A 17,054-nucleotide genomic window follows, 5' to 3' on the forward strand; every position below is an offset into this window, starting at 1 on the left:
TATCTTTTTCCCTTTGGTGGAAGTGTATTGTATAAGTGTGTGTAAACAGTAGCTCTCGTATGAAGAGAGCCGTGTGCCATACAAGCAAACAAATAATACAACCAAACTCCTGACTCACTCGTAGTCCACATCTAGGACAAGTCGGCAGCAATAGAAAACAAGTAATACATCGTTTCACTTTGCGTATTCATGAAAATATCTGTTTTTATACAAAAATTAAATACAGTTACAGTATGATACAACTTTTTTTTCCCATAAAGTGGAGCTGAAGCATGACCGCGAAGCTTCCTAGAGAGGAACAAAATAAACCGTACTACACTGGTACTTGTCAAGGGGCTTGATAATAATACATGAGCAGCATTTGGCAAAACAACAGACACCCTTTAGCAAATAAATCACCAGAGTCACCAAAGCACAGGAAGTGAGAGAGGAAAGGGAAGAGTGACAGAAAGGAGAGAAGAAGGTAACGAGTAAGGAAGGAGGCAGCAAGGCAAGATGTTTTAAGATGTCCCGTCCACTTTGTTATTTTTTAATGCTTCAAAATCACATGTTTGGATTTGTACAGTTTGTTCTCAGAGGGTAGTCTTCAGTCATCACTCCACCTGTTAAAGACAGCAGTGACTTCATCAGAAATCCTTCTATCTCTCCTTATAACCTCCTTACGAGTAAGACGTGGATACACAAGAGAGTTGCTTATGCCAACCGAGCTTATTGTTCACATGTCCTTTTTTTCCCTTCATGTCCTCAAGGTTGAGAGTTAAGTCTCATCCTATGTAGTCCTTGGGTTTAGTTGAGGATGGGAGGCCTGTCCAGTTTCTCAGCAAAGGGGAGCAGTCAGCAGTGGGAGCACTATGAGGGCAAGAGCGAGGTGGCAGGTGATCAGTGGATGATGGAAAGTGGCCCGTCCAGACAATTGGTCATCACACTCCCCTGGGCCCTGGCAGCGAGCTCGCTCGCACAGGATGCCCGTGAAGCCAGGGGAGCAGTGGCACCGCTGATGATGGTGGCACGTGCCGCCGTTCTGACAGCGCAGCATCGCGTTGTCACACACACGAGCTGCAGAGACGGAGCAAAAAAAGGGGGCAGGGGAGACAGGAGGGGGTGATTAATAGATCACTCAGGGATAGGGCAGCAGAGAACATCAACAGGCAGGTTCACAGGGCACAAGCTGCCTCCTCTGGTCCTGTCTGCATCGCTCTGTGTCCTTACAGCTCAGCTGACACATTAGAGAAGGCGAAGCCAAGGACTTTTGTGAGGAAGGAGAGCAGAGAGGAAGAGGCGACAAATAAGCAGGCACATGCTGTATAGATACAAGAAAACAGCTCACAGCTTTTCGTGAATGCATGTCCACGACAAAAGCACATACACAGACATTGTGTGGATATTTTTTAGGAGTACACAAAGGACTTTAGAGGAAATAATGCTGGCCCAACAAAAGAGCAAAGAAATCATTGTGACGATGAAGTGAAGTTAACGAGTGAATGAAAGGATGTCAGAGTATTAACAGCTGTTAAGTTAAATGGTTTCCTTGGAAATGCAGAGAGCAGAAGATGAGGGAATGGCATCTGGTCCCACCACAACAACAACAACAACAACAACAACAACGCCAATATTTTTGATATGCAAATACAGTAAGTGCCTCCAGGTAATTCAGAGTTTGCTGTTATTAACAACACAAGAAACATTGTTGAGCTATTAGCAAATATCCTGTACGATTTTAGGCTGTTCCAAACAAAAGATGCCCAGCATGAAACAATACTGGCAATTTCTTTGATTTTGGCTTCTGAATGGTGGTCCTGCATCAGTGGTGTCCAAACCAGGCTGCATACAAATGCACTGCATTTTAATAAATGCATTTGCTGCATAATGATTTCCTTCATTCAAATAACAATGTAATTAAATGCAAGCTACCAAACATTTGCAATCTCCTGCTTCTTTTCAGGGCAAATGTTATCGCGGAACTATTTGACAAACTCATCCTTTGTTAAAGGTTCAGCGATTCAAACGGCCACTTCATAGCATGCTTGTGGTGATGTTTTCAGATGATGGACGAGCCTGCGTCCAGAGCCACTGCTGGGAGCTGGAGCCAATCCCAGCAGACACAGGGCGAGAGGGGGGCGGCGACCCCGGACAAGTTGCCTGTTCATCACGGTGCCAACATACACAGACAAACAACCATTCACTCTCATATTCGGAGAACCCAGAGAGAACACACACAGGGAGAACATGCAAACGCTACACAGAGAGGCCCTCGGTCAGACCGGGTCATGAACACGGGTATTTTTTTGCTGGAAGGCAACAGTGAAAGCCACTAGGCCGAGGTGTGGCCCCCAGTTAGTGTCTTTTTACACTGAATTCCTTGGCAGCAGCAACACTTTATTGGCAATTTAAGCATTTTTTCAGTCCTGGAATTGTTGGCCCTCCTGATCAACCCTTCTCGTTTTAGATGTGGTGGCCGTGACACTGATAAGAAATAAACTGCCTCTTTGTCTTATTTGTTCTTTTTAAGGAAAATATTTACTGACAGTGTCAGAGAGTTAGGATGACCATGTTACAGTGTGTTTGCTGCTTAGGGTTAGGTCTACTAACTGATGACACCCTAACATGAAATGACATTTTAATCAGCATGACACAGTCAAAATACAATTGTTATTATGGGATGTGGGATAGAATGTCTGGAATCTGCTGCCTCCTCTTTGAATATTTCTCCATACACTTAAAGAAATGTGCAGCTGTGCAGCACTGGCACATGCTAATGATGTTACCAACATGCATTGCAGCTAATGACATAGCTAATGACGCTGCTAACTCATGTCGCGGCTGGTGTTGTGTCTGATGACTTGTGTCATAGCCTACAAGTCAGTAGGTGTCAGCGTGCATCATCATTGATGTATTAGCCAAATGTATCTGCAACATCCACAGTGTGATTTCTAATCTCATTGTATAGATATAGACTGTTAAGGATTCCATAAGATAATACTCCTATTTCCAGACAAAAAAAAAAAAAAGAACAGTTCAAAATGATTCCAGGACGCCTCACTGCTGGCAGAAGGTAAGATCCTGGGAGAAGTAATATTTACCAAGAGATTTCAGTGTAATTGGATCTCTCTCTCTGCATAAATAGTAATCACAGTTTTGGTTTTCAGAAATGTTGCTCATGCATCAGAATAAACTCAACAAATAATCATTGCTGCTGCCGAAACTGATTAAAAGCTATTGGGAATGTGTTAACGTCATGATATTCCCACCTAGTTCACTCAGAGAGCACTGCTGGTACAACACAGCATGTGCTTTGAATTCAACTTTTACCTGTCCATGCAGACTTTTACAATCACTTTGGGAAGTTGTATGTCATTTTATGCAACTTTTTTTGGTGCATCCACTTTTGACCACCCTGAGATATTTGGTTTGCGGGCTTTGTTGTATTCAGCTGTGGAGAGATCAGAATTGATAGCATTATAAGAGCGACTACTGCAGTCATTCAAAGTGCTTATTTAAAAGGCGGCAGGTTTTGTGGCTGTGTTGCATGATAGATTCCTCCCTGTATGATTGTTGAACACAGGGGCAAAAATAATGAGTCTGGCAACAAGCCACTGCTCTTTGATTCAATGACTAACATGGAGACGTGACATTTATCACTGTTGTTTCACATCGAGTAAAGATTTTCCGCCACTAAACTTCCTCGATTGATGCTGGGATATTATGGTGTTTTATATTTAGACACACACACAAACAAAGTCCTGAGCGAGTATTCTTAGCAAGGACACGAGATATAATGCATCCCGTCGCACCTTTGTCATTACAACTAAATGCATAACCGTAACCTAAACCCAATTGCCATTGTAGCCATAAAACCAAGTCTTGAAACATCTCTTTAAAGTTGTGAGCACCAGCTCAGATGTCCCAACAAGGTCAACATGCGCTGCATAGACTAGAGATAAGCCAAATAAAAAATGTTGCATGCAAATTTTGCTTGGATAGATTACTGAAAACTAGCTTGTAAATCTACAGCCACTGTAAATCGAGTGTAAATTGAAATAAGGCAAACTATTGTATTAGCTTGTTAGTAGTTACAGTTTAACATAATCTGTAATATCCTATTAAGAGAAAAGTTGAATGATATGTCTTAAAATGTGATTATTCTCTGTGTGCAAAACTTTTTACACATGATTATTCACCTTTTTAGGGCAAAATATAAGAACAATTTCCCAGAAATTAGAAATTAAAAAAGTCTTACATGAACACACACATACACTGATTTGTTTCACTAGATAAGTGGTTGTTGTTCATGACCATTTCCATATAAAGGGCAAATCAATACTGAACAAGAAAACATATTTATTGTGCAGATGTGTTTGAGTGCAAGGAACTGATTCTCGATCATTTGTAATAAGAGGCAGCAGTGCCATTATGAGAGGGGTCAGAATATGATGATTATTATTATTAGTGCCAATATTAAAAGCTTTAATCAGTTGTTGAAAAACCGTTCCTTGAAAGCATTTTTGTGCGCATTTGGATTCCTTCAGAACTATTTTAAAATGATCCAGAAAAAGCAGATTTTAGAGTTTGACTGTGTTCTGTAGTTTGTTCCAACCTTTTTAGGGGGTTATTTTTGGTTAGCAGCAATAAAAAAGCCTTTATAATGCAGTTAATTGGTTATATAGTAGCACTTTTAGCATCTTAGGATACATAAAGCACAACAAGAAGCTACAGGATAAATATTGCACTTTGTCAGGTGGTCAATAACACAACTCAACCCCAACCCTGCCTTTCATAACTGCTTTCCATAGATAATAATTAGCTGATCATATGTGTGTGTGATGTTACTTCTGCCACCCTTTACAAATTCAGACATTACTGGTTTAATTAGGATTAAATCCTTATGTTTTTAATTAAGCCTTATCCTGTAACTGCATGCAATATTAATAGTATGCTACAGCCTGGCCCAAGTATGTCTCGGGCTCTTATCAGTGCCGGTCCAAGAAAGAGACCAAGACACAAGACACACGAGTCATGCTTGATAAAAATGATCACCTCACCACTACAAATGTTTGCAGGCCCTGTCCTCAGTGGTTCCAAACATTCAATGGCCTTGTGGCTAATAACAATAATAATAATAATAATAATAATAATAATAACAATAAAAAGCTGGTTTGCTCATTTTGTCAGTGAATGGACGATCGCTGCGCTGTGTGTTTTTGTGTGGGGTCTCTGTTGTCTCACCTGTGCATTAAGTTTGTTGTGAGTGGTCGAAGGATTATCTGTCTGCCCTCCACCAGACCCACAGGACCACGGTCACTCTACAAGCATCTGCAGTTCAATTAGTCTGTTTAAGCCCAGGGAGTCACAAGTCAGCAATGCTGTCATTTCAAAACAAATCACACAGTGATTTATTATGTGTAAAATAACCTTTGACAATATGCATATAAATCAATTTAAAGCTTCTTTAAAGCAACATTTCTTGTTTTCTTATTAGTCCATCGCTGTTTGGTCCTTCATCTGAAAACAAGGTCTGTCAGACCTGACTAAAGGAGCATTTGTGCGTATACAGTAGCAGATACAACACACTTCTTTGTGTTTTTAGTTGTACTAAAACCTATTATTGTATTATTTTATTGTACATTTTATATTGCCTATTTTACAGATTTATATATATCTGTATCTTTAGCTCTTGTCTCCACTCAGACTGTGTTTCTATCCTACTTTGCACGGAGCATCTGGAGCAAAAACGTATTCTGATTCTGATCTTTACTTTAATAGTGCAATGTTTCTGTTGCTTTCATCAGTCTTAAAATAATAAATAAAATAAATGTAATTCTTGTCAGAATGTATGGTTTTAATGTTTCACGTCCATAAAAATAGAGGTTGGGTGAATTGGAGACTCTAAATTGGCCATCGTTAAGAATGCGAGTGTGAATGAGTGTGAGTTTGTCTCTGTATTTGCCCTACAGTATGTAACCTTCCTTCTCAATGATAACTTACAAGAGATGGATAAAAAAGAAAAAAAGAAAACATGAAAGCAGCAGTGGCTGACATTCTTTCAGACATAAAACATTATACTGTACAAATGGTACAAGGTGAGGTACATTTGATGGCTAAAATTGGTGGGATGTCCCTTTAGTCATAGAGAAAATACAATATCATCTCACTGTGAATGATTTTCCACACACACAATGCTGCCTTATATTGTGTTGACAAACTTGGCCCTGACACTCACTTCTTCTCGGACTTGTGCTGGCAGCAAGTGACAACACAGCAATCAATTCCCAGCTGAGCACCAGCTTGCTGTCCCTGAGACATATGTGCAGCTCACACCTCTGTCACATGTGATGTTTTAGCAGTAGATGTGTTATGACAGATGCATTCTTGGGCCTTGGTGTTGCACCAAGCACCAGATAAAATTCAACACAGCAACAGCAGAGAAGTAAATAAAATGTCTTCTTGCTGCTTATCTGACTAGAAGTGTGTTTTTTAATGTCAAGTCTATTCTTGACATACTGGAGCACAGGATATAATACAATATACGGCACTGTGGAAATGTTTGTGTTGTTTTTATGTCTGTGAAATTCTTTGATCATTGGCATTTGGATTGGAATGATACAACATGTAAGGCTCAAACACAATTAGGATTCCACTCCAGGTTTAAGAGAGCCAGGATCATGCTTTTGATCAAAAAGCTGAAAAACGCATACATTTTCTAGATGTGTTCAACGAATTGCATGGCCATTATACCACTGACAAAACAACACATCTAGGACTAGATTTGCACAGTATTGTACATCTGATTATTTTGTCATTTGGTACACGCTGGATCCACTTTGATTCACTAGATATACATCAGGCAGTTCTCTACTCCTCAGATGAGAGAATGTCCTCAGACACCACACTTGCTGTCCTCAGATACTCGCAACATGACGACTGTCAGATACACAAACAAATTGGAATGATGTATTGCTACTTAACCAGTTATTATGGATCCAGTTCTTGCATAATATAACATAGATGTGTATAATTCTTCTTCTTCTTTTTTCATTTACTCTTATTATACTTCTAGGTTGTGAATCTCTTATTTTCTGTTCTTGGTTGGAGTTTCTAGTAAGAAAGTGACGCCCACCCCCGGGGATTAATACATTATTTCAGATTCTGAATCTATCTATCGATCTATACATAAAATCATGTTTACATTTGTTTTATAGGGCCTTTAAAACCATAGAGTCCCCAGTGCAATTAACTATAACTGGAGACAGTTTTCAGATACAGGATCTGCTAATTATATGCACTGAGACAGAATAGTGTTGCTACAATTACACTGGATCAATATCTTTTGCCATGGTGTCAGGGTAAGTTGAAACCTGAGTTCAGCCCTGCCTCCTGTGATCATATTAACGTGAAGGCTTCATCATTAGTCATGACTCGGAGCTCTAAAGTTGTCAGCTGCACAGGATCACTTGACAGTGGCAGAGGATATTACTGCATCTAAAGTCAGTGCCGGTAAATGTGTGTCACGTCACAGAGAAGATTAACAAGACCTGTCGGAACAAAAACATCAAAAACCACAAAATGTCACTACCTCATTCAAATAAATGGGAAGTTTTATGGAAAATTGCAAATTATTTTCAAGTTAGGTGGCAGAAAGAAAATGTTACTCATGGACACACGAGCAGCAGGATGGATCGTAGGTCAAAGGGGTCACCATTCACTGCCCCCCAAAAACTGTTGGCTTAGCACAAAGCATTGAAGAAGAGGAAACGGGTGTCATTTGTCCAAAGTGAAACAGAAACATCATTTAAAATATGAGTGGAGCATGTTCTGGTGACGTGTAGCTACTTTTGAGGCTTCATTTAGCTCATTTCCATTCAAAGTATCCTAGTTGGCTACACTGTTTTAGCCATGCAGCTTTATCGTTTTCACCTGTGTGTTAATTAGGTAGCTTATTCTAAGCTAAGGCTAGACAACAAAGCTCATACATGGCATTTCTGAAATTGTCTCATTGGTCCTTAAAACTGCTGCCACTTTTTTGTCTTTCACTATTTGTATTCACACTGTTTTTATTTGATTTTGTTATTCTTTATTCCAGTGAAGACTCAAATTCTCAGTGCCAGTTTTGTTTAAGTGGGGATTTGTAGGATGCATAAAAACACTGTTATAATTCACAAGGGTACGTAGCTAATTAAAGTTCCAGTGTGGAACCTCTATTGCCCCCTGTGGACCTCTGAGTAATTACCACAACACTGCGGTAGTGACTTGACCTAGTTTTTTCTTCCCAGCCCCTCCCCACACACACACACACACACACACACACACTCAGGTTCATGCAGCAATCCTTTTAAGGATTTGTATTGACTTCCATTCATTTGGATAGCTTCATCAAAGCCTTATCCTTATCCATAACCAGTTAATTTGAACCTAAAATCAGTTAAAATCTTGGCCCTAAACTTAACTAGTTTGTCAAAAATGAGGTTCTGCTTAATTAGGTCATCACATTTTGGTCTCAACGAGAACTACTGGTCCTGAAAAGGTCAGTGTTTATGCAAGAAAAGGTATATTACACGTACTTTAACCCTACTTTACGTCCATGTTCATTATAAGCAGTAGAATCCACTTCTGCAACTTTCTGTGGGTGTTTTCAGCCGTAGAGCTGCTGTATGAAGCTGTTTGGCTTTTTTCTTTGCTTTGGGCTTCTTCTGCCTCGTCATGATGTAACGTGCAGCGCTCTGTGTGCAGCATGGGAATGTTGCCACAGCCACGAAAACAAAAAATAACGACGCTATACTGAAGGAGTCACACAGAGAGTGATGTGGAGCTGACTGACTTCAGCAGCATCGTGTGAACTCATTTGGTTTAAAGGTAACGCATATTTGTTTCATTCAGAGCTTATGGAGAATTTTGTGTATATTGTTTTGTTTTGTAAGTCACAGTGAAAGGTTTTCCATCCTTGCTAGTTCTTATTACAGTACCAAGAAAAAGAAATGAGAGAAACTTCCCCCCTTGATCATGGAAATCCTGAAAGTCCTCTTCCTGTGACTTACCACTCACTACACAGGATATTTGCACCTGAGGATTAACGGCAGATAGCTGGAAATCAATCTACACAAATCCCCCCTCTCTTCCTCTCTTCTTCTCCTTTTTCTTTATTTCCTGAACATGGCAGAAAGAGTGCACCTCCAGAGAGCATTCAGTGGTAATTAAAAAGGGGGCATGATCAAAGAGGTGAGGAAACTGTGGTCTCGGTGATCACGGGGGCATGAGGTCTATTCCCAACAGTGTTCTCACAACAAAAGATCAGTCTTCTGAGGATGAAAGTGTGTTTGTGTGCATGCAAGATGGAGGCATCTGGGCTTTGGAAAAACAACCTACTGCAGGTACATATATATGTGTATATATACGTATATATATATATGTATATATATATATATATATACTGCTAATTGCATATTCAACATTACACTCACCCACCAAATTGACATGAGGCATTCAGTTTGTTTCTGGTTGTATTGTTAATGTCATGCTGAAGTTACAAAGCCTATAAGCCTACCTTGGTTACGATTTGCAACACCAAGAGATGAGGCATTTGCTCGATCTGTGTAAAAATGGAAAAGGTTATATATTAAACTGAGTTGTCATATTGTACATGCTGTTGTGTGGTTAAAGCACAGGGACAGCATGCATGGATTTGTTTATTGGGAAGATTTTGGGCATGTATTTGGATAGATCGGCCGTGTTGGAATGTGCATGCAGCTTAAAGCGGAACTTTGCAAGTCTGGTCGCTTTTTGGCCTTTTAACTCGACAGAGCTCCCCCTACAGTTTTACGACACCACCGTAAGCATCCATCCATTCTCAACCCCTTTTTAACAGAGCTGGGAAACACAAGCCGTGGAGTCATGTATGTCCATGCTGGCTGGCATCCATTTTACATACTTCTGTGTTTTTCCAATTCTCGCCATTTGAAAAAAGCCGGTCCGATGTTGACTCGTGTGTCGTTTCCACTTCCTCCAACAACAGTTTTCTCTGCTTCTGCCATGATGAACATCTAAAATAACAGTAACTGCCTTGATATAATAGCCGGTACCCAGCGAAGGTGTGTGTAGTGCTGTGAAGCAATTACACAATACACACACACTCAGGTTCTCTCAAGACCTGAGGCTCCAATCTCCCTGTAACAAGCTATTTAACCATCACAATGACTCCCATGCTGTTAAATTAGGGAGGGTAAAAAATCCTGCATAGTTCCGCTTTAAATGAGTGAGTTTTCCACAAGGCGAAGGCAGAAAAACCCACATACAGTCACTGCTTTTGTTATCCAGTTGAGATGAGTCACGTTCAGGCATTAACAGGCACAGGGATGCATGGTGGGAACCACATATTCATAAAAGTTTTTCTTCCTCTAGATTTGGGCAAATACAGTATCTGTTTGCACTTGTAGAACAAATATGTTCACATGGAAGGTACACATCATTCTAACTAATGCCTGTTCATTATTTATCCGTCTGTCTATCACTTTGCAAACCAATATTTTTGCTAACTAACACTAACTTGAGCAGTTTCTTGTCTTCAGGCGTCCATTACTTTTCTTTGAGTTGACTGAATGGAAATAGAAGCTGCTCAAAACCTCCTTGTGATGCATAATTCAAAACAAAGTTTTCCAGACTCCACTGACATAGTGTTAACTGCCACTTGCTGTTGCACTGGCATCAGCAAATGGACTGACGTCATCAGCCACCACTTTCTTTTCAAGAGGACAACATCTCACACAATATGAAATAGAACCACGTGGCTTCCAAAAGTGTTGGCAGGAAGTTTAGTCAACACAGTTTGAACAGCAATGAAAATGTGTGGTGTACGTCTTTGGAGTTGTTTTTTGTTCAATCAAAAATAGATACAAATGTTGTCAGTGAAATGAAACAATTCTACGTGTTTCAAGAATCTTAAAATGAAAATATATTGGAGAAAACTTGTTTCTTACTGAACATCAGTTCACTTGTATTTATTGTTGTTATAGAAGATTTAATTCTACATTATTGCTTTATCAGGATTATATTCCCACTGTAGTAAACCAAACGTGGTACTTTTAAAAGTAAAGACCTAATTACATTGGTACAGTAGAGCAGGTTTTTTTTAATGATGGGAAACTATTGTGGCCAATATTGCAATATAAATCGTGACAAGGGCAAATTTGTGCATAATGTGATTTGGTAAACGAACAATTTCCAAGAAATGTTTGGTCAATTAATGAAAACTTTTTATGAATGTTATTTAAAATATACACACATAAATCTTCACTAAAAGGTTGAAAAAATCCAGCAAATTTGTACCCAAAATAAATCTCCCGCGACCCATCTGTGGGTCCCCACCTGGAGTTTGGGAATCACTGCTGCAGAGCGCTGATGAACGTGACGTGATGCACTTCACAATGTTCAAATATGAGCTGTCGCCAGTTTCCAAGCACACTGCTACACACTGGACAACGACACTGATGAGTGCACGATGTGTGTCCCAATAAAGCATCTGCAGCTAAAGTTTGCAGTGGACGTGTCGCGTGTGTGTCGCTGCTGCGTTCCGACATTTTGTTATTTTATTTTGGTAAACATGTAAACAGATTGTTCAGAGTTTTCACACTGCATGCAAAAAATGACAGTGAAATCAATCACGTCTATTTTTAGTTTTAGGGGTCTTGCCTATTTTTCATGCGTGTGGTTCCCAGTGAAAAGAGACAGGAAATGATCTGTTCATAATGATATTGACATTCTACCAGCACGACTTCATAAAACTGACACTTCACTGTAGTTTTGGTGTCTGAAGCTGAATCTGACGACATGAAAACCAAATATTTCATCTCAAAATATTTAAGCCCTATGCAGACTCTCGCACGCTCTCCTGAGTAAACACACACCACATGACATTCTGTGTCAGAGATAAATCAGACAGTAAAGTCATAATCATATTTGTATTAACGAGTTGCAGCACAGCCGCAGCACACACGCTGAAGGTGTCAGGACAACAAAACACGGAGTAAAGCATCAGTGACAACTTTAGCAAACGTCTCCACGTAGTTAATAGGCAAGTTGGATTTGGTTATTGGTGATTTGGTTGATTAGTCAAAACTCGAGCAACATTAGTTGAGCAGCACTACCGAAGTGCAAGTGCAAGCATGATTACTACAGTATAGGGTTAAACCTAATGAATCATTCCTCCCACCAACACCAACAGCCAAACAAAAGAGTCTTCACCACGAGAGGAAACCATGAGTCAACATGCAGGTATATAAAAAAACATGGTCAACTTACGCACTGGTCCATGATTGCTGGGAATACCTGCAAAAAGAACACAACATAAACGTGTCATTTTATTCTCAAAACGTCATACAATTACAAAAGGAGACAGGTTTTTGTTGTGTGTTGCCTTCAAGAATTCAAGCCCATCATTACTAATTCAATTGTTCGCCTCGGTGTGAACTGATTAAGGGCAGTGTTGGATTTCCTGAGAACCTGAACAATGCGTGATTCAACGCCCGCCTTCCTCTGATGATAATAACAGGTCTGCCACTGATGAAATGTCAACAGAATCAAAACTGCCAACATGGACATGGAGTACATTCATTAGCGTTCTCATATTTTGAAATAAACATGTAATTTTGCTTTATTTGTTATTGGTTTCTCTTAAAACAGTCATTTTTATGGTAATATTTGCTAGTTTATATTTCAAGCACTGAACTAGGTTTTGTTTGTGGCCTGAAACTGACTTTGGCAACGTGATGCAGCTTTTGTCTGATCCCTATTTGTTATCTGCCTGAATCTGCCGTCGTCCTGTGATGTTAATGTCATCACTGGGCAAATCCAACCCCATAATTAGTGCAATTTCTGATTCTTTTCACAAGCTTTTATTGCTTTGTCCTTCTGTGATTATGTTTCTGTGGAGGCTTTCGTGTTGTTTGCACCCCATTCATTACCTCATTACCAGTGTGGGGCTTTCACAACAACTGTTGGCGACAGCACAAGGATGCAGCAGCAGGAAAAGTAGAGATTTTAAGCACCAATTTGCAAGCGACCTAACAAATTCCTTATTCCTAACAAATACTTGTTATTTTTGAGAAATGGAGGGCAGACATTATTGCCCTTTGAAGACAAAACACATTCTACAAACTGATCAAACTCTCAGCCCTTACCCCTCTTAACCTGTGAACCTGCTCTGGAACACAAGATGAGTTGACGCTCCCTGCAAAGTGAACCGCCAACATAATTCCTGAAGTGATTCTTCTTCTGATCTGCAGCAGCTTGTGGATTTTTATAACAGACCTCCTTATTTCAGGGAAACACTTTTGAATAATCCCTCCTCACTCTCTGCCAGCTACAGCTATAGCCCATAGAAACCCAGGGCTCCATTTTTGGCTCTAATTTATCAGATGAAGGGTCACGGACGTCCATTACATCTATACTTGTGAGGATTTGAATATGTAATGGACCTTGCCCTATTTCTACCTGTGAGATAAATGACCTCCGTGATTAAAGAGGAAGACTTGGTGACAGATGAACGCTATTAAACCATAATTACATTTTGCATGTTCAGCACATTTGTCTTGATACAAGGGCTGTATAGTTAATATTCTCATTGGAAATATGAGCTTCACATAATGGATAAAGGCATGTTACAGGGCCTGGGCTTTACTTATGAGAGAAATGGGAATAATTCAAGACAGAATTGTCTTCATCCAACACCTGAGGGACCAATATTGTTACGTCATTTTCACGTGCAACATTATTGCATTTTATGCCACTGCCAAACAAGTGCTAATATTGCTTTTGATATGGCTAGACCTTGGTTTCATCAGTTCAGTGCAGATGCGGCCAAGAGTTGGATTTTTTAATAACAGCCTGTCAATCTAACCGTGAGCACCACACTCAGAGGAGACTCATAACACAGAGGAAGACGTGCAGGGATAAATCCAGCAATATCTCCTTAGAGTTCACACAAGTTCCCACAAGCCAAATCCCACACACAATCTTAACGCGTTGCATGTGCACAAAGGCCAGACACATACAATTCTGTGCACATGCATGCATTCACAGCCACAGAATTATACCTTCTCATGCGTCCTCATACCAATAACTGCATAATCCTCCAATTCATCGCTGACAAACCACAGAAGAAGAAAAAAAGAGAGAAAAGTGATAAAGAGCACTTTTACTGGACAAACTTACCCACACAAAGTCAGTGGATCAATAGCAATATCACATTTCTGAGCAAACCTAATCAAAGAACCACATCTGAGAATATGAGTCAGACAACCAAAGCGTACATCAGAAAAACCTGCTGTCAAATCCACCGCTGCCATGAGAATTTCTGACTGTAAGTCTGACTCTGTGTGAATGGAGAACCAGAGGGCTGGATCTTCTACCATCTGGCCTTGCTTGTCTGTCCACCACCTCATCCCTTAGTGGCTATATTAGATTTATTGAGGCAATGAGCCCCCTGCCTCAGGCATGGGATTTGATATATGTGATTCAAATCCCGTCCAAGATTATAACAGAGATAATGTAAAAGAGCACCTTCTGCCTCAGAGATAGCACATGAGCAGACAGAAAAATATCTATGTGCCATAGAGTCGAGGCGTGAATGGAACCGTTTCACCGTTTGTATCTAAACACAGAAACATGACAGTGGCCAAAAAAAGACATTCATTTTTAAAGTTGAATAAGTAAATGTTGTCATTACATGACAGCGTCATAAGTACTTTTTACCTCATGAGGACGATCTGGTAATGTTACTGAAAGCAAACAATAATGCAATTTGTTTCTTTTAAAAATTGTTGACGGGGCTTCTCCCTTTAGGGTCGCCACTGCAGATCATCCCTCGTGTCCTCAACATCATCATCATCATCATCATCATCAACTGTCCTACTGTCCTCCTTCACAACATCAACATCCTTCGTCCAATACAATCCGTCCTCTGCATGAGACCAAAACTATCTCAACCTTTCCTCTCTCCAAACTGTTTAACCTGCTGTCTCTCAAACATGCTCGTTTCTGATCCTGTCCATCCCTCCAACAAATCTCTCAGCATCTTCAGCTCTGCCACCTCCAGCTCCGCCTCTTGTCTTCAAACAGTGCCGCTGTCTCCAAGCCATACATCATAGCGTGTCTCACGACCATCTTGTCGGCCTTCCCTTTCACTTTTGCTGATATTTGTGTCACACATCACTCCTGACAGCCGCCTCCACCCTCTCACTGATAATAGCGTATTTTTGCATTCCCACTTGAGATCTGAACCTTTGTTTGTAAGTTTGGTGATGAGGAAAGTGTGAGAGGTTGATGATGGTGATTAGATGGATGGATGAATGAATGAATATCCATGTCCGACCTGTTTATTTAGCGTCCTGCCTTTACCAAACCAAAGACCAAAGTGCTCAGGGCTACATTTGAAAGAGATGCTACCCAGAGACAAAGATGATACGAGGTGCATAAATACACCAAAGGCAAGCAAAAACAAAAACATTGAAATACTTACATATATTTGCAGTTCCTTTGGGTATCGGGAGGTAGGAGCCCACACTCCAGGCTCTTCCGTGGTAGTGCCGCTTACAGCGGCTACAGTCTGGCCCCGTGGTGTTGTGTTCGCACTCGCAGCCCAGCTTCCCCTTGTCAAACACACAGCTGTTGGCATGCAGGTTGCACTTGCATCTGAGACAGAAAGATAACAACAGAAGACAGGGACATGGATGAATCGGTCTCATTCTGAACCTATTGAATCAATGCCTTCTAGAGGGAGTACACCAAGACTGCACGTGCTGATTATTTGTGCCTCTCAACATTTTTGACAGGGGTAAATTGAAATCCTGGTGGGTTATCTGACTTGGATCATGTCTCCACAAAGATCCATTATGCTCTCCCTAAACAAAAAAGTAAACAAATCAAAAACAAGGCCTCATTTGTCGCTGTCTTTGCGGAGAGAAAAACGATGAGAATAAGGTGTAATAAGGTAATGTTTGCCACTCTGAGATCAATGAAAGACACTGTATGTTTCACTAATTGAGCACAAACAGTGACCTGATCATATCTTAAGAAATTCACTTTTTTTTTTAAACTATTTTCTTTCAAATGACTTTGTTACTTGCTGAGGGAAGAAAGCCTACCAGTCAGTGGAGGTACTTTATTAGACACAGAAACTGTGTTGACGGATTCTACTGACAGCAGCAGGGAGAAGGCCTGACGGCTGCCTGACGGCTGCCAGCGCACCAGCGAGCCCACCACTCCTTTTTGACCACACAAAATAAACGTACTTGTATTTCCAACCATTTGGAAAAAAGAACAAATTGGCTGCAGTTTGAGTCTCACTTGTGTAGACTTAAAAACCTGAGCGGGCAGAGAGTAAACCGCATACCCGCAGAATATAAGAGAGTGTTGTGTTTACTTCCAGTAAAGAAAGAGTTTAACCGGAGGGAGAACAGCCAGTGTTTGTTGTCACATGAGATATTTCAGTTTCATATTCCACTTGATTCCAAATATAATCCACTGTATCTGATCCCTGCTCCTAAGGGGGTAAAAGGTTACAATCGGTGACCTCAGCTGATTGGGAAATTAGTGGGGGGTTTTATAGCGTTAGGAATGGAGGATGATAGAAGACCAGACACAGTAAACCTCCCCAGAGGCTCGGAAGGCTCATGGTTTCATATCATGCCGATGTTTGTTTTTACAAAGTGCTTCCAAGCGAGGATTTCTCCCGTTTGATGCAGAGGAGCTGCGTATCTGTTGCATACAATCATCAGTGAACACTGAGAGCAGTCAGAAATACATCCATTCTAATTGACTTCCTGGCCTCACAGTGGCATCTCACATTAATGATAGTTAACAGGGGCAACAAAGGAAACTATACCATGTTCTACTTGAGAATTTCTACTTCAAAAATGTCCTGGTTTTTGAATCAGTAAAGTTCTACAAATCTACAATCGGCCGTAGAAAATTACAAAATCAAAGTAGTGGATATCTAGCAATGAAAAGCCTTTATGTAGTTATAAATCATCTATGCCAATTATTAGATATTATAAAAAATACTAAATGTA

The 17,054-nt window shown here is 40.4% G+C and overlaps 1 protein-coding gene across 1 annotated transcript in view; it reads right to left on the minus strand.

The window, feature by feature from the left end:
* Positions 1-403: 403 nt before the first annotated feature.
* LOC131473335 (netrin-G1-like) overlaps positions 404-17,054 on the minus strand; it is a 51,410-nt gene continuing 34,759 nt past the window's right edge. Inside the window, exons 3-6 of the mRNA XM_058650696.1 lie at positions 15,503-15,675; positions 12,286-12,312; positions 9,536-9,580; positions 404-1,056 (exon numbers count right to left, since the gene is read on the minus strand). Coding sequence (XP_058506679.1) covers positions 818-1,056; positions 9,536-9,580; positions 12,286-12,312; positions 15,503-15,675 — 484 coding nt within the window. The 3' untranslated portion in view covers positions 404-817. The remainder of the gene's footprint in view (positions 1,057-9,535; positions 9,581-12,285; positions 12,313-15,502; positions 15,676-17,054) is intronic.

The sequence above is a fragment of the Solea solea genome, chromosome 1 (genome assembly GCF_958295425.1).
Source record: "Solea solea chromosome 1, fSolSol10.1, whole genome shotgun sequence".
Lineage (NCBI taxonomy): Eukaryota > Metazoa > Chordata > Actinopteri > Pleuronectiformes > Soleidae > Solea > Solea solea.